A 19,159-nucleotide genomic window follows, 5' to 3' on the forward strand; every position below is an offset into this window, starting at 1 on the left:
AACTTTCAAAAACTCTCTGACCCAATTGTTTTCCCAATTTCCATCGTAAGTTGTACACTCCTAGGTTTTGGGTCTCTTTTTATTTCCTTCTGCTTGATCTTGTTAAAAGAGCTTACAAGTACTCTCTAAATTCCAAAGAGTAAAATTAGGGACTAGACGTTTTAGAGTGAAAATCACTCTCATTTTCGATTGAAATAGTCTGAAAAATGAACCACTTCAGTCGAAGCTCGAGTGAAAACTCGATCTTTACGATTAAAGAAATTTCACTCTTAAACGTCCAGTCCCTAGTTTCCGACTGTGTGAGTGAATCTTCACTCGAATGGAGTGAATTTTCACTCTTTGGAATTTAGAGAGTACTCTTCTTCTTTCGTATGAACTCTGGACCAAGGTGAACATCAGAGTTAGATACTTTAATTTGGTTCCTTCAAGCCATTTGATGGTGTCCTCGTCGAGGTCCATGAGTCCCTACCCGCCTCAAGTTGTGGTGGTCTGTAGTCCGGGCAGTCATGAACGATGTGGTTGATGGCTTGTGGCTTGTGGTAGGCCCTACCCTATCAAATGAGAAATGGACGGCATACCTCGGTGTCCCCTCAAATTTGGCCAATTAATGTCTTTTCTTATTTAAAGAAATCTAAATAAATACGAAAACCAATGTCATTTGTGCAAACTTAATATTCCAAATTTGTTTTTGAGAAAATTCCCTATCTATATTTTAAAAAAAAATGTTATGAATATTCAACGATCAAACTGTCTCTTCATTACGGAGCGAGTTGAACCTCATTCAGCATTTGCTAAGGGTGTGCTTCGCTGGAATTTTTTCCCCCTTTTGAAACTTATCATAAATTGAAAGAATTTTTTCTATCTAAACCAAAAGACAGAAAAAAAAGGTGCGTGTATAATTTTACTCAATGCAAGCATGGCCAACAAAATAAAATAAGAAAGACTTTTTAATTACTCCCATGAACTTCAACTATATATTTTTTTTCATTCAGTTACAACTTGAAAAGTGTCAACTCATGCCCACCACCACGGAGGAACAAAATCATGGCGTCCGATACATGACCTCTATTGTCTTGGACGATGATACAAGACTTTTCAAATCCACGGAGTGATCTTTCGTGCGTCTGCGGTAACACACTTCCACACTTTCATTTTCTTTTTACCAAGTCATCATTAACGAATCCTTGGGCCGCCGTAACTCCCCCACAATGCCTTCACTGGGCATACAATTCATCACACTTCCTAGCTTTCTCAAACCGCAGCTTTTCGAAAGTATATTGGTGGGTCGATATTTTGCAGCGTCATGACGTGGGTGATTGTCCCAAATCACCGTCCATATATGGACAGGTACGGGTCGGTTATCACTGTCACAGTCACACTTCTTAAGTTAATGCATGTACCTGAACTCTGAAAGCGGATAATGAATACCAACGGAACAAAACAGCGTCAATTCATACCAGGCATGCACCCAAAGACCGGTAGCCGATTACGCAAGTCTATGTGGTTCCTTTGTGATAGAGAGATACCAATGTTCGTCACAAGACCTGTGACCGCGTACGTCATAGGAAACGCGCTGGGTTATATAAAGGGAGGCCCGGGAGCCCAGTCTACCAACTTGCTCGATCGACAATCTCATCAACCGTTCTTGGCACGAAACACCACTCGAGAGGAGAAAACAGACAGACTGCAAACATGATCGTGACGATGAAGATGATACTGCCGCTGCTGATGGGAGCGTGCTTGGCTGCAGCTTTGCCGGTAAGTTTGTATAATTCAAGGCGCGCCTTAACGGCTCATTATTATGGTTCTGAAGCCTTTTTCCTGAGAATTTACCTCCTGCTTGTCAATAAGGAGGACTCTGGCATATTGAACTAGTGGATTGAATTGAACGATTATGGCAAAATTTGATACATATTTTAATCAGATTTACTTTTTTTTTTAATTATGCAAAATATTGAACAAAAAACTTCCAAACAAATACCCAATTAAAATCTAAACAATTCTCCCAAAGTTTCCAATAAAGTAGGAGGCCATGAAAACATGGCCTAAATTACCCCGAATGTAACTTAAATATCATTTTCCCATCTGTTTAACTCAATACTTGGTGACGGGGTTCATGCAGATGTACATGTATGCTTGGACAAGAGTGGTCTATAAATATATTACACAAGTGCCCGAATTTCCAGCCACAGAGGGTGCACATTTGAGTATTAATGACTGCAAAATCCTGAAGACTTTCATGGAGAAAAGGGTAAAAATGCATGACGTTGGTAAAGAATTGTTATGGTACACTGCAAAAACTGTAGTGTTAATTTAACACCATTAACACCCGATGGTCCTCAGATACCAACGGTGTAAATTTAACACTGCAGTTTTTGCAGTGTATAAGCAGGGCATCACTGGTATACTTTAAAAGGGCAAAAGTAAAATTGCAAAGGACTCCAGTGAGTTCAATTTTAGTTTGAATACCATTTTTTCCCAAAGTTATTCGTTGAACATTACGAGTTATGACCCAGAACAAGGGCTTATATTAAAATTGCGAAGGATCAGCGAAAAACCATGAAAGCACATGCAGTCTGGCATGCACCCAGTGTGATTATACAATAAAGAGGTAATGGAAAGAGCTTATGCTTATAAAGTAACATCAAAAATATATGTTTGATATTAACTTGAATCCGGAACGTGGCATCTTTAAAACTTTCAAACTTTTTTTTAAGAATCGTGAGGTTGCTTTTATTACCTCTTTTGATTTTTTTTTTTAGTAACGGCCCTCAGTATGGGAATTGATTTTAGGTGGACCTATGTGAACTTCAGTTTGGCCGATTTGAATTTTTTTTGCCCTGGAGATTGGGTGAATCTAATATTATCTGTCTATTTTTACTCTCAATCATTTTCGTGCTTGACTTTAGGTTTATTGCATCATTTGAGTTCAAGATTTTAAGCACGTGTTAAGTCTGCAGCACAATAAGGCCAAAAAAAAGTCTCCGGTTTCTGGTATGCGCGCGCGTCGCCGTAGCCATGCGCGTCGGCAAAATGAAAAAGTTTTTTTTTCAATACAAGATGATGTCTCAAAACCGCCAAACTCACTGGTTTGACTGGAATCCTACTGCTGCACAATTTTAACGTGTTTTTAGATGACGGTTATGATCGAGAATAAGCTTTATGTGGCCTCTCTGGACTCCCATTTGCACTAAGTTTAGTCGGGCACCATGTGCAGTCACCAGAAACCGGAGACTTTTTTATTTTGGCCTAAGGTCCATTTTTTTTATAATGAGAAAAATGACCGGCAACCCTCACACATGGTTGGCTACGGTCTACTTACTGACTGACTGACCGACTCCCTGACGTCTCCATGTGCAAATAATGTCCGAAATGAGACTTCTAGGTCCAATTAGCTTGACTTTAGCAAAGCCCGGTCTTTTTTTTAAACAGAAGGTTTTTTTCTTCGTACAGCTTCCAGAAGAACCAGAGACCTTTGACAATGCTACGATGGATCTAAGCCCCGATGGAATGCCCGTTTTTGAAGTAAGTTCATATTTGTATTTTATTGTCATTTGTGCACCTTGCTTGAAATGGATAGACTTTAGAACCTAATCGCTGAGTGACTTAACGGTACATGTAAAATATAGCATAATACTCTACGCATGCGCGACATATCCGCCCAGGCACCGTCAATGTTATCTCACGATTGCTTCCTTTACCACCGGAAATGGCATGCTTGTTCTAATGTTTTGCTTTCGTTGTCCTTGATGTTTTGTTTTTTTAAGATTTCCTGAAAGTTTACAGTGTACATGTACTTCTCCATTTGGTTTTTCCGATTTCCCGAGAAGATAAAATAACCAGAGCCTGAAAATTGGTACTGCATATAAAATATATAATGATTGTTTGTGTTGTAGCTGAGGTCATCCCTTGTTGAAAATGTTGACAATGATACCAGTCAGAAACAGTGGGTTTGTGGATTTAATAAAAGGGAACATAAAGAAAAAGTCGTCCTTGCAAATATTCATCAACCTTGCTAAAATGCACATTGACACGGCTTACGTAACACATCTTCCGTATCCTTTTTCCTCCTTTTCATAAGGTTATCTTCATGGAGCCTACCTATGAAGGTAAGAACACATAAGACGGAAGTGTGATTGGCTCTTCGTGTACATGTAAATATCTAAGAAAAAAAAATTGAAAAAAAGAAGACTTTTTAAAATTTGGGGAGGAAACTGGAGTGTAGTTAAACGCTCTGAATCAACAGTGAAAAAAAAACACTCTGAGTTATTCCCCGTGGCTCTTTAAAAACAGTGGAAGTTAATTCACTCTTTTAGAGTGGTTTCCCACATTATAGGCCATAGTGAAAAACCACTCAAAAAGATGCAAACTTCACTCTGAAAGAGTGAGAAAAAAAAACCGCTCGAAAATAGTTGTCCCCCATATTGCTCTTAAACAGACTTTTGTTCAATCTTTCAAATTTAGAGAAAAACTTGTTGGTATGATGACTTGACTAATTAATCATTTTGATTAATTTTTTTGTGTGTGTGCAAAAAACGTCGAAACGATTGAACAATTTGACTCGCAGTACTTAAAATTATTTGTTTGGTTAATCATGGCTCCTTTATTTAAACGAGTATTTAAAGAAAAAAACCTAGTCCCCTTTTATGAAAAAAAACCCATTCACATACATAAGATCAAAGTAAAGTTGAGCAACTTCCGGAGTTTGGGTTTAACTAAGAAGAAGGGAAACCCACACCAAGACTTTGTTGAATTCAGTTTTGGAATATACTTGTGGTCCGAAGAGCAAATATTTAATAAAACAACCAGTATAGCGCAGCCAAGATGATCACTTGTCGTTTTCCCTTTCGTTGACCAGATATGGAAAAGTTTGGAAAGGAAGATGAGGTGGAAAGCATGGAGTCGATTTTGGATCTGAATGCACAGATTACGTCAGGTAAATATTTCCTTAACAATTACGATTGTCTTGACTTGGAATCGCTTAGCTCGTGAAATCATTGGCTCCTTTTAGTAGAACATAGTATTTAGATAAATCAGTGATAACTTTTTACAAAGAAAATATTGACAGGGTGGTGTGCAAGACTTATGTATTCCAAAAACAAGAGAACAATTTCCAGTGTACAGCTGGTGTAATTACTGTCATTATTTACAATGGAGACTTAACAGGCGAAACATAAATTTGTCTCATTATTTAATATCTGACACTCGCTTTTGAAAATGTCCAAAAATTAACGGAATCATTTTAGAAGTAGTGGCGCCCTCAGGATCCATACACTTTTAGTTTGGTAATTACATGTACTAACAAACCTGTTATCATGTTTGGCTTTACAGGTGTGCAGAACGTCATCATGGAAGGAGACGTTGTCGTGGGATTTAACGTCAATGAATATAACACGACGGTAAGCGGATCGCAGTTTTCGACAGAATAATATGCGCTTCAGTTGTTCAAAATTTGAGACCTTTTCAACAAAACGCGCTAATATGTTCTCAGAATAATAATGCTTTCTTGGCGCTCATAGACGCAGCATTAGTGTATCATTACATTCAATGCCCTTTTTCAGAGTGTTTCACACACAACAAGCACAGGAGGTTTTCAGGAGCGCATGAGAAATTGAAAACAAAAGAGAAAATAATTATCATCTTTGTAGATTTGAATGTCTAAGCTCAGACCGAATAGAAACCTTTTCATGGCAGGAGCAGCATTTAAATTCGTCTTGAATATTTAAATAACAATATTTATTACCGAATCATCTTCTAATAGTTAATTCATAATTCTAATAACTATTCATAATTTTATTTCGTTATTCTGTTCTTTCCATCAACAGCGCCCTCTCGAAAACGCCGCTCGAAACCGAAACAGACGCTGGCCAAACGGTGTGGTGCCTTATTTCATCGACAATTCCTTCGGTAAGGCTTAGCCTAAAAAAAAATACTTACCCTCCCTTTTCGAAGACAAACAGAGAAACTCGTTCCCAATGTGATGACTTTAGTTTGCTAAGCTCAAACGTAAGAATCTGTTCAAATGACAGAAGATATCTGAAGTAGTTTCGTTTTTAACACTGCAGAAACACATGACTATTTGGAAATGATGAGTATAGTGAAAAGAAGCCAAATTACAAACGCACACTTTCACTTTTAGATTAATTTTATTGAGATGTTTTTATAGTGGTTTCTTGTTAACTCTCTCAAACAGATAGCGGCGCTAGAGGGCGCATCTTGGGCGCCGTTCAGAGATACCACCAGACCACGTGCCTGCGATGGGTGCCACGGACCAATCAGCGAGACTACGTGCATATTGTGCCAAGACAGGGGTAAGCTAACATTATGGGATCTGAGTCAATTTGGTATACCTTGGTTATTATCAAGGCCACGTTAAAGCCCAGGAGTTTTAACTCCAGTTTGCATATAATACAGTAAAGAGTGTCGAACTTTGACACTGTGCCAGTGTATAGCTGTCATGGCACACATTCGAACTCTTCAGCACTTAGGGAGTTGGGGGTTGCACCCCCACCCCCCGTTTAGCCGCTGACTAGCTTGTCATGATATGGGGCCAAAATAATAACTTGAATGCTGAAGTTCCTATATGTATTCTCAAATTGCATTAGAATGCAGGAGAACTTCGTAGATGTAAACATCTTCGGGAGAGGGGGGGGGGGGCTTCCCCGGCTCCCTGGCAGGGCGTGCCTTCAAATCACCCGGCTCCTTTATACTAACCCCCAACGTTTCTTGAGAGCTATAATCCACTTCTTAACTGTCAAACTGTCAGGCCAACTTACAACTATTAATTACTAGGGAGCAGCAAAGTCAGCACCGATTTGACAATGAGGTAGATTTACAGTCGGGACTCCAGATATAAGTCTAGTTTCATGTGGCAAGCTATATTAAAACGAACTGTGGCGAAAGCTTTCTTTTGTTATAATCATTCCCTATTTGGCCGATGATTGACTTGTGAATGACTTTAATTGGTAGAAACTGTGGAATGTGATTAGATTCAATGACACTGATTCTGCTCGTGCTCTTACCCCCCCCCCTCAGGTGTTTCTCGGCCGTGGGTCGGACGGGCGGGCGCCAGGAGCTGTCAGTAGGAGGCACCTGCAATTTCGCCCGAGGGATTATCATGCACGAGATGATGCACGCTGTGGGCTTCCAACACGAGCAGACGCGAACGGACCGGGACCAGTTTGTCACCATCTTTTTCCAGAACATACAACGGGGTAAGAAGAGCATTAACCGTCCGATGGCCCGTGAAATTTAACGTCATCTTGAAGGCAACTAAAGATGGAGAGTCATGGCCTGGCGATTAAGAGCACCGCACCGGACTCATGCTCTGGTGTTTCAGAGGCAGCAGAGTGTGGGTTCGAGCCCGGGTCTGGACCCTTAAGCGAGGCACTTAGCACATTGCTGCGTCCTTCGGATGGGGCGTAAAGCGGCCGTAGGTCCTGTGTGTTGTGTAATGCAATGCACGTAAAAGAACCCAGTAACACTTATCGCTAAGAGCCTAAAGGGGTTTGCCCCAGTGTTTCTGGCCTCCTGTTAAAACTCCCTGCGGAGAACCAACCAAGTACAAAGTAAAGATGTACATTATCGAAGGCATGATTTTCCTCCAATTACCACTGCATTATTCTTCCTCCTTCTCAGGGCTGGAATATAACTTCCAGCGCTACAGCTCCGCTGTCATTGACAACCTCCAGACCAGGTACGACTACGCCTCCATCATGCATTACCCACGCAACGCTTTCAGCGCCAACGGCCGCGATACCATCGTACCGCGCCAGGCTGGCGTGTCCATCGGGAACAGGAACGACTTCAGCACCACGGATAGAGTCAAGCTCAACCGCTACTACGAATGCGGTAAGTCATATAAAAATGTGGACTCCTACGAAATATGTTGGTTGTATTTTTTACATTATAGGATCTGTCACTGGCCTATTACGTTCACTGAGACGTGCGAAACACAACCATGAGTCCATGTTTTCACAGAGTCAAAATTTTACAACATAGCGACAGCCAGTGTCTAAGTTTAATGTCAAAAAAATGTTAACTCGGGTTAATACCCAGCAACAACATTGTCCAATGAGAGCCTCAAAAAGTTGACCTCAAAAACAAGATTGGCCAATGAGAGCTCAAAGAAATCAGAGGTCACCACCGCCCTTGGATACGGATATGGCGGTGGGTACCAGTGAAGCACCGTGGATGCTGGAATATAATAATTGAAAAACTATCGGTATTGGCAAGGGATTTAGTTATCATTTTGTGCCCAAGCTTGAGTCCCGGTTTTGTTTTGTTTTTCTTGTGCAGATGGTACAACGACTGGAACTGGAACCGGAACCGGCGGTGGTAAATATTCAGATTTAGCTTCATTTTTTTATATCTTCAATTTAAACAGATTTCCATTTTTTTATTGGCCAAATGTCCGTCTGTCCTTAAGTTATCCAGGCAAGCTAAAGCCTATGTTTGACCCCGTGCCGTCTCGAATCAAATCTGTATTCTATAAACCTGGAAGAGGTTCATCTCGTGTTGTGGAATTCTTGCAGATTGCACTGATAACAACGTCAACTGCCAGTACTGGGCCAGCGTCGGCGAGTGCCAGAGAAACCCCAACTACATGACCGTCAACTGCCGCCGTAGCTGTCGACTCTGTGGCGCCGGTTCACCCATCACCACACCAGGTAAGCTTGCCGGTAGCACTCGGTAACAATCTGGTCTTGCTGGTGAAGTATGCTTCCTAACCGGCAACGGGATGGACGAAGAGGATATGATGAAACGGGGAATTGTTTGTCGAGCTACACCAAATGTCTCAATTGAGGGCGTTATCAGCGACTCAGTCAGTCGGTCGGTCGGTCATTCAGTCGGTGACTCAGTCAGTACTTCGGTTCCAGTGAAAACGACAACAGATACTGCTGCTTTTTAACCATGTTGCTACCAGTTCTGGGCCCTGAAAACACAAAGTGAGTAATTAGACTCATTATCGTAAACAATGAGTCATTTTGTCCGTATAGTGACACACTTTGGCTCAAAGTGTCTCACTACACAGACAAAATGACTCAATTATTACGATATTGAGTCAAATTACTCACTTTGTGTTTTCTGCATGCTTTTACATGTACTAACCCCAAATCCATACATTTCTGAAAATTACAGCAAGAGCAAAAATGTTGTGCAAGACTTGTATATTACCTTTAACTTTGATGTAATAACATGTCAAAGCATGACTTTCAAACTCAAAGTTGATTTTTATTGATGCAGGTATAGCCTATGCATTTGTCAATCAAGTACTAGAACTTTTATAAAATCAGTTTCCAATCTGAGGCGCTAATATTTCGTTCGACCCTTGAGTGAATGACCGAAAGCACCTTGCACAATGACCACTACTTGCAGTTGGTACACCATGAGATAGTGATAAGGCTATAGGTAAACGGAAATGCAAGACCTTGTAAGGATGCAAGAGGAAATTGCATGCAAGAGCTGGTTTTGCCTCGTGAAATTCTGGGTCAGGATTATCGCTGTGTTTGACCTTATCAAGGCAACGTTCCGCCATTGATTTAACTAATTTGAGTCAAATTTAAAACAAAGTTTTTTTGTGGGCAATCTCCTAATAAAACAACCTTCAATTATTGTATTCATCCGATTTATATCATTCAAGCGGAATTATTTTACAGGGTATTTACGACGAATCCTTTCTTAACATTGTGCAAGGTTTTTCTCATTGAAGAAGTGTTGGTTTCCTGGTAATTACCGTTGGCCCTAAGTGCCTTTAATTTGTCATCCGTACAGAAACTTACAACAAATGTATAAAATTGTCATTGAAATTTTAACAGAGACAATTTGTTTAATCCTGTCCTTATTTCCAGCCTCCGTTTGCATGGATATGAACGAGCGCTGCGGAGAGTGGGCCGACCGAGGCGAGTGTCGAAACAACCCAGATTGGATGTTGCCCAACTGCGAACGGAGCTGTAACGTATGCACACAAAGCTCTGACGGTGAGTCCAAACCATCTAGTGGTCTCAGTAATATTGTTGTCAGGGAAATCTCCAAGATCGTGAGCTTACCTTCGGATTCGGTGGTTTGAGTTGGGGACGGGGACGGGTTGGAGTTGGCCAGCATGCAACACTAGGTGACGTTGTTTACGACAGCAATTTGCATGGTGCATTATTTCCCATGACATCCAATCCCGATCGTTTTTAATTTGCACCCCGAAATTTACGCCCATGCATGCTTACAAATGTAATGCAGTGGTTCTAGTGAATTTCTTCGACAGCAAATTAGGAATTCCCCTTTTCTGTTTTTCTCTGAACAATTATTTAATAAAGATAAGGAAATATAAAAATAAGGAAAGTCGAGATAATTTTCCAGAAGATTATCGAAAACTTATTGAATATCAATTCGATGCCCTCAATTACGACCAGTGGCTCTGAGGAGTCTCATCGGGAAAAAAATTATGCAATCGTCGCAATTCAATTCAATTCAATTTGACATTTATTTCCACATTGAAGAAAATCAAACGAAAGTAAAAAATTACAGAACAAGTATTTTAATCAAAGATAATCAAGAACTAATTGCAAACAAAACAAATTAATGACATGAATTAGGAGTACACCAATATGGGAGCATTTTCAGAAGCAAAAGCCTCCTTTTCCGTATAATGAGTTGAGTGATTTCCCCTTCCATCCCCTTCAATGCAGAAAGCTGCGTGGATCTGAACGAGAACTGCGACATGATGGCCGTCAACGGCGAGTGCGACATCAACGGCGAGTACATGAACGAGTACTGCCGCATGAGCTGCGGCGTCTGCGACGTGACCGGGGAGGGATCCACGGACGACGGGGCTGGTGGCCGTGGCGGCGTGGACACGGTCAAACTGCAACTCACTTGCCTGGTGCTTGAGGCTGCCATGGTTTATGTGGCTTTCCTTAGGCATTGACGATCTCGTTTTATTTGATTTATATATTGCACTTATTTGTTGCTTGTATTATAATCGTCGAAGTAGATGTTGGGTCAGATTTTAATACCGTTTTTGGTCGAACAGAGCAGTACTTATTTTTAGGTTTTGGTCAAGCCTCGTGGCGCTGATCCAGAACATTGTTTTGTAAAGAAAAAAATATGTTAATTTTGCTAAGGCCTTAACCACCGCCAACTTGTATTTTAGGGACCCATTTAAATTAGAGTGAATCAACAAGAGAATTGGACTTCAAATCTAACTATTCGAAGTTATTCAGAGAAGTATGTTTGGATTAGCCTAATAAATTGTTTGATATGACAGACAATTAAGCAGTGCCAAGAAAATTTATATTGAACAAAACTAGTGAACTGTCAAAGACGAAAAGTAAAATTTGTTCAGTGTGTCATCTAAGTGTCCTTAACAGTGGTCAACTCCGCAGTTAATATTTAGATCTAAATATAATTGGATATAAAATGAACACATCATGACAACATGCAGTCATTGGAGGGACACGTGGACAAAGTGTCACACCCACATCTCCATGGCCGTTCTGCCATTGCATGATTAAAATACCGCCCTCTCGTGAAAACTGTCGCGGAATATGAATGCAAATTTAATACGAGTTGAACTGCTTCGCATCCAAGACCCTTTATAAAGGTACTTATTATTGTCATTAATAAACCCTTGCATACAAATTTTCTATGATTTGTACTTTTTGTAGATGCCAAATATTATTTTAAAACAATAAAGCATGGTGATTTGATCAACCAAAGTGGATGTTGTCATTCTCTATGATTCGTGGTGTCTTTCCCAAAGTTGGACTTTAATATCCGTACTTTAAGGCTGGCGAGGCCGTAAACTCTTCCTATTTACCAACATTGTTACTTAATTTCCACAGAAATGAAATGAAATGTTTTAAAGTAGAGGGAGCTGCCTGCACAGACTGCACTTGATGCATTCTTTTAGCAAGCCTATAGGTAATGAGTCTGAGCATAAGCCGAATTCTGCAAACAAGCGTCGAGTACGGTGAAACTTTATCAATAAATCCGTCTACGGACAGCAGGTGGCGCTATACTACTCAAGAGAGTGGCGCGAAGTAAGATACGACTGATGTGCACAACTGAAATACACTCATTAACTCATTGGTCGTATTTCGTAGTTCATAATACATGTACTTGGCTACTGCCGGAAATTACACTTGCGTAGCCTGTGGAAATGGTCGAATTGACTTACCAGTCAAGGGAAGCGAGTATGGCGCTAGAACTGCCGTCCGTGCCGTGTAACTGCCGTCCAGTTATAGCCAAGTACATGAACTCGGACGCAGTCATAGTTAATGTTGAACACTGAAAAGTTCACACCAAAACAAAACAGCGTCATCCTTTTATAATATGTAATACCCGAAACCAGGCTTGTGATATTATTATTGACCCATCGCCGTTTGCAAGTTAGCCCCGCCCCTTAGCCCAACCTATGGAATTGTGTACGTTCACTTTTGTTTGTCTCAGATTTTGCGCGTTTCGCGTTCGTTTTGTACATCATGTTATTGGACAATATTGCACAAGCTGCGTTGACGCGATAAGGTTAATTATGAGTAAATTGAGTACACTGTGCACATTTTGGAAACAGAGGGCGTTTTATTTCCCCTTTCGGTAGTTTCTTTGCTATCAAAGTTGCTGCTATTTGATTTCGATATTGACAATTTGATCGTCCTTTTCACCCATTGATTATCTTGTTTAACGCCAGTCTCATCACTTGACTCATCCCTCCTCCAACGCCGTGACGTCTTCATCGTACTCCCAAGTCTTGACTTGACATCATCATTGCCTTAAATCTCAGTCTGCGTGCGCGTAAAATGGTTGGGACCAGTGCAGAGCAAACATAATTGTACCGTTCCCTCCCCCACTGGCCCCCGTCACGCCACTTCCAAGTGATTGATGCCCCACGAGTCAACACCGGGCCAGAAAGGCACCTATTATAAGCCAACCAGAATAAAACACCCAATCGTCCCCTTGAGTCGATTCTATTATCGCGACGGTGTGTGGGCCCTTTTACTTGTGTCAACTTTGCGTCGGCCGGCATGCACTAGGCTTATAAATTTGACAGCCCGACCGAGGGTGGTGACTTTGCGTTGTTCAGACAGCCGGAGACGAACGAAGAGTGTCCCGCCCTCAGACCCGTCCGATTCTGAGCATTGTCATCACCCGCAAAGTCCTAACTGCGGTCGAGCCGTCGAATGCTGAAGACTTCAACTGAGTATTTTACTTTTCTATTTGACACTTTGCTCGCAAAATGATTTGATTTTTGAGCTCAGAAAAGTCTTCAAGTTGGGAGCAACTGCGGCAGCATGTACCGGCGTCTTTATCATCACCACAGAAGCTGCAATCCTTCATCACCTTAGGGAACATCATATCGAAATGGACGTCGAGGATCTTCACCGCCATCTGTCCTCACCCAGCAGCCCGGCTGAAACTTGGACCAGTTCGGTCTCAGACTTGCCCCTGTCCCCTACCGTCTTGGAGTATGAATCTTCTCGGCTTGAGGAGGAAACTGGCGGACTGCAGGAGGAGGAAGACGGACCGACCATCAAAGATTGTGAGACAAAGTCGGGCAAGGGAAAGCCCACCTACCACCGCCACCCCAAGCCGCCATATTCCTACATCGCCTTGATCGCTATGGCTATCCGAGACTCGCCCTCAGGCCGACTCACCTTAGCCGAGATCAACGAATACCTGATGAAGAGATTCGCCTTCTTCAGAGGTCCCTACACCGGCTGGAGAAACTCGGTCCGCCACAACCTGTCACTCAACGAGTGTTTCGTCAAGATTCTACGGGACCCAGCCCGTCCCTGGGGCAAGGACAATTACTGGACCATCAACGAGGACAGCGAGTACACCTTTGCAGACGGAGTGTTCCGTAGGCGCCGTAAGCGCCTCTCCCGAAGCAACGAGCGGGAGAACGAGGAGAGGCGGCAGAAGAGCCGTGGACAGTCCGGGGCCACTGCCGACAAACCACGGTCCAAATTCACCGGTCCGTTTAGCATCGACAGTATATTAGGTTTTACAAAATGCAGCAGAGGCCCAACTGATCAGAGGAACAATGATCAAGGCAACCAAGGTGTTGCTTCGTTCAATCTCTGCACTCCGTCAAACCAGCCATCCCCGAGCCGGCTCAGCTCGCCTAAATGTCCTCCGAGCAACGCACCGACGAACCCAAAGAGTGCCTACATGGTCTACCCGAGTCCCCGAGGTGTTCCCATTGCCTGGGTGCCCCAGACTCCCAAGTATTGCCCCTTCCCATTACTCGGTGATGTGCCGTTCCCGCACCCTACCCTGCCTATCAAGATGGCCGAAATCTTTCACCATCATCACCAGGCACGCGCTAAGAAGCGAGGACGCAGTAATCACCAGGCCATTGCCAACGACGAAGCCAGCGCATCGCATGATCCAACACATACCGATATGATCTGGCCGATGGGACGTCTGACTGCGGACCCATTCCCCTATCAAACAATACATCTCTCCGTTGCCAAGTGCAGGCAGAATCAACAGAGGGCGCCAGACTTTCATATTGACAACCTTCTGTCTTGAACTTGACCTTGTAACGTTGGCTCCATAGGCCCCGAGGTGCAATATTAAAATTGGATGCTCTGAAAGTATAGAAACCACTCTAAGTGGTTCAGAATAGTCAGTAAAATGTCAACACAATTTATAGAAAAGTGTGCCGATAAAGTGTTTCGTTTGCGTATTTCGTGACGTAGATATCAGGTCTAATAGTTTTTACAAAGACATGAGGCAAACCTTGAAATAAACTTTTGTGTTGTGAGCCTTGTTTTTTGAGAATGCAAAGGTACATGAAAATGATAGGAATTGTTATAGTAAACACGGATTGCTATAGTGCCGAATTGATTACAGTGTGCAATCAATCAAGTTGTAAAAAAACCACATAAATTAAACAGATAGAATAGAGATTTCCTTGGTAATTGTTACAATGAGCATGTTTTGTGTTGCATAGGCAATACTGCTCGTTTGTTTCAAAGTGTTGATAAGTAAGACGTGGTCAGAAAAAAAGGATTGATAAGAACAATCGGAAAGGGACTCTGTGTAACTCACTTGTTGAGAAGGAAATTTTGACCAAAGGGCAGGAAGCTCTGTTTTTTGTGTATTTTGTTTTGTTTTGCATAATTAAATCTGCAGAGAAGAGTATGAGCGACAACGACTGTTTATAAATCAATATTTTAGTCTACCAGGATGTCCAATTAATTAACCTCCACAGGCAATCAATCGTGGCCTATCGACAAAAAAATATTCCCTTCTTGCCGCTTCCATCCCCAATATCTTGTTCCGGATACGCCCGCGCTCTGAGGTCTAATGTTTGCCGCGAATTGTCAAGACCGTAATTGTCTCTATATATACATCCCTTTTGTAATCTGTAATATAGGCATCTTATCCTCTGATCAGATAGTCCTTAAAATCACATTCAATTCCTATACCAACCCCTTTCATCTTCATAAAAATTTGGCGGAATTCAAAACCCTGCTACAGTGAAATCTAATCTGTTCACCGCATAGAGTTTATTTTTGAGCTAGATAGAATTTACGAAGTGACAAATATTTCAGAATTAAAACAGGCTACAAAAGCACTCTTAAGGCCAAAAAAAAAAAGTCTCCGGTTTCTGGTATGCGCACGCGTCGCCGTAGCCATGCGCGTCGGCAAAATGAAAAAGTTTTTTTTTCAATACAAGATGATGTTTCAAAACCGCCAAACTCACTGGTTTGACTGGAATTCTGCTGCTGCACAATTTTAACGTGTTTTTAGATGGGGTTATGATCGAGAATAAGATTTATGTGGCCTCTCTGGACTCCCATATATTTGCACTAAGTTAAGTCGGGCACCATTTGCAGTCATCAGCCGACATTTGAAGCCAAAAAAAAAAAAAACAGGTAAAAAAAAAAAAAAGCCGCGTCGCCGCACCACTTTTGGGGCAAGCTCCATACCAGAAACCGGAGACTTTTTTTGGTCTAAGCGCTCTCTGTTTCTGTCTCGGCGTTTGAGAGTAGTTGCCTATTTCACGGCGGTAAAACTTTATTTGTCAACCCAGCGAAATTCGACCTAATGACATGGAACTAATCACATCGAACAAAAGTAAACATTAATGGAGCTTTTTAAAGAATTTGAAAAATGAGTAAATTACGTGTAACTTACGTGTAATCACATTTGAAAATATCACCAGCGTGCAAAATGTTCCATATTTGTTAGGTCAAGCCAACAAAGCAAAACCAGAACTTCGTTTTCCGAAAAGAAAACATTGGTGTTATTGACAAAATTACATCGAGCAAAGATGGGACTAGTCATTAATATTAAAAGTTTTCCGTCCGACTCAATGTTTTTGAGAACAAAACTTGAAATGGATATCACGAGGAAGCGACGGTACAACATGGCGGAGGGGGACTTCATTTGACGTAAAGGGATACTCTTTTACCCCCTTTTCGTATATATCTCTTTTTATATTTCACAAATGGTTTTATTTCTAAAAGAAAAAAAAAACACCTCAAAAAACCCCTCATGGCCCCCGTTGCTACCCCTCCCCAGATCCGTCTTTGCTCCCTGAGCTTACTAAACCAACTGTTGACAAGGCAGCATTATTTGCCTTGCTACCCCGTACCGGGGTGACGGTTTCTCCACTCCGGCATCTCGTGTGATTTACTTTACGTAACGGACTCAGACCACAGCCTTGCCTAGTACAGTAGCAACCGCCTACCGTTTGCTGCCTGATATCATCGGTAACCTAGCACGCGGAACCCGCTATACCAACGTGCCTGATGTCGACAGGGGCTAATGAGAACATTCAATTTGGTAACGGTTATAGACGACTGATCTTTCAAGTTAGAAATAAGGTCTGAAATAAAATCATCACCCTATCCATGATGATTGGCCTTGTTTGGCCCAAATGTGTACCGAGCCTACCCAATAAAACAAGTGCGAGTGCACAACATGTTTTGGACGTGTTGCAAGAAGTTTGGCATGAAAGTCTTGCATGAAATCGATCAAAATGATCCCTGCCAGAGCTTAAAAATGCGACGTTGAAAAATTCGACGCCGATGGCACATATGGAACACCATACTTTTGGTCAATTTTCGGGGACAGACAGACAGACAGACAGACCGTGAGACCGATCGACCACCAAGTGGCATGTAGAAGCTCCTGCCAGAGCTTAAAATTCAAAAGCTACTAGCAGCTATACATGTGCCTGCAGATCATCAAGATTTGAAAAGTTCGCGCAGAGAATGCGTCGTGGCGACAAATGCATTGTAAAGTAAAATTCAATCAACTTGACTAAAAACAGAGTGTCTACAAAGAAGATGAAACATATCCTCTACAATATGGTTTCATCATTACGACTCGTCGTGGCCGCAACGGCTGCAGAAGCAAAGCTCAAAACTTTTTCATTCACCGAATTCTTAAAAATAAAATGTCCAACCGTCGACCCATTTTTACCTGTTCAGCGATTTCGACTGGAATGAAATCCAATTAATAAAATTATTGATTTGATTTCCCCTACCCGTTTCAGACATTCCTTTGAGGTCCGCATCCCCACTAAAAAAAAATGGGCGGCAAAGTAAATTGTCCATATCTGAACTCGATTTTGCGTTACTGTCATGCTATGACTCCGCGCCAACTGTGTTATTGTACATTACACGTTATTATCCGGCTATGTTTACACAAGTCATTATAATGACTATTGCGTATTGTCACGAAGCGTCTGACATGCTGCTCTGTACAAGCATGCATGGGCATTGTCAACCTTGCACCCAGGTAACGCTGCTTTGCGGATCACCGACCCCTGCAACTGGGGAATCAATACTTGAAGTGTTTGCCAATTCAAAACTGATTTACGTTGATATACGGTGACTATGGTGAATGGGACGGAGGAACAAGAAACTTGGTGGGTACGGGTGGAGGGTAGTCTGAGTATCACCCGTTCTACGGAGCGAGCCGTCTATTACATAGACTAGGTGGAGGGCATCTCCCTCCAAAAATTCGACAGATAAAAAAAAAGAATAAGAATAATTATAAAACCAAAGAAGGAGTATTGTTGTGGTCTGTACTCATCCCCTTCCCTCCGCAGATTCGTGAAATACATGGTTCCACCACGCTGTTCAAATCTGCAGCGGCCGGGCGGTCGGTCGGTTGGTCAGCCTCTTCTTACCACAAATCCTAGGTGTGCCTCTGTCTTCTTGCGTTCCTCTCCCCGAAAAAAATGTTGGCTCAGGATCCGACAAATCTCATTTTTAAACTTAAGTACAGCGTTGATACGTCTCGTTTTTATTTCTTTGTGTAATGAAAATGATTAATACAATTCATAAGATGGAATTTGCGTCGGGGTGATGTAAATCAATATTGGTTTTGCCCTTCACCGACGTGTAAACTAGTATACTCAGTGTGTCACCTCCCGAGTGAAAGTTGGACAAAAAGTCACTCGGGTGGGACTCGAACCCACGACCTCCTGCTTTCTAATGCAGACGTCTTACGATTTACAAATTTATACATATAACGACAAGTAGTTTCCTCATGGTCATCTGCAGTGTGACATCAAATCAAATGGGCCTAAATGGCTCTAAACTTTATCGAATGAAATCTGTGCCAGGTGCAATCATAGAAATTAAACAGCTTTTCCTTTCATTTTTCGATTATAAAAAACTGGAAATTCAATCAACGACGCCTTACACATTGCGCCGCTATAACGGTCACCCGGACTACGCCACGTACATAGCTAGGAAATTATCAAGCTATCAAAGTACAATAGCGTTACACTTTTGACCAACAATCAAATTCTCAAGCAACACCATTTAGCCGGCTTATAAAATGGTCTCTTTTTTAATTAGGTTGGGCTAAAATGTGGGCAAGAGTCCGTGACGAGGTCTAGGGTGGATGGGATGCACACACCGCATCGCTGGCAAAGTGAGTGGGCGGTGAGTTAGACCTGCACGCCCCATCGCCTCGGGCGCGAAGCCACGGTCATTATGACTGTTGTCCGCGGAACGAGTGGCCCAGCTAACGCGGCCCGAGCATCGTGTTCTCAGGCCGGACACTGATGCGACCGGCCGTGGGCTGATGAGACGGTCTTCTCCCGGCCACGGCTGACTGCAAATCGGTTCTCTACGTCGATGGTCTCCCAGTCAGAAGTTCACGGCGATTGTCATTTTCAATCAATTATCTAATT

General features: G+C 42.2%; 2 protein-coding genes across 2 annotated transcripts; both read left to right on the forward strand.

The window, feature by feature from the left end:
- The first annotated feature begins 1,357 nt into the window (after positions 1–1,357).
- LOC119737748 (zinc metalloproteinase nas-13-like) lies at positions 1,358–11,711 on the forward strand. Its single transcript, XM_038212310.1, has 13 exons — positions 1,358–1,758; positions 3,454–3,525; positions 4,082–4,109; positions 4,859–4,936; positions 5,332–5,399; positions 5,826–5,907; positions 6,194–6,311; positions 7,036–7,214; positions 7,639–7,851; positions 8,299–8,337; positions 8,535–8,669; positions 9,852–9,980; positions 10,683–11,711. The coding sequence occupies exons 1-13, from the start codon at positions 1,693–1,695 to the stop codon at positions 10,919–10,921; spliced, it is 1,446 nt and encodes a 481-aa protein (XP_038068238.1). The 5' UTR covers positions 1,358–1,692; the 3' UTR covers positions 10,922–11,711.
- A 1,272-nt stretch (positions 11,712–12,983) lies between these two features.
- LOC119737749 (forkhead box protein Q1-like) lies at positions 12,984–15,076 on the forward strand. The gene has a single exon (XM_038212311.1). The coding sequence runs from the start codon at positions 13,354–13,356 to the stop codon at positions 14,524–14,526; it is 1,173 nt and encodes a 390-aa protein (XP_038068239.1). The 5' UTR covers positions 12,984–13,353; the 3' UTR covers positions 14,527–15,076.
- Positions 15,077–19,159: the final 4,083 nt, after the last annotated feature.

This window comes from Patiria miniata, unplaced genomic scaffold (assembly GCF_015706575.1).
Source record: "Patiria miniata isolate m_02_andy unplaced genomic scaffold, ASM1570657v1 HiC_scaffold_3, whole genome shotgun sequence".
In the NCBI taxonomy this organism is placed as follows: domain Eukaryota; kingdom Metazoa; phylum Echinodermata; class Asteroidea; order Valvatida; family Asterinidae; genus Patiria; species Patiria miniata.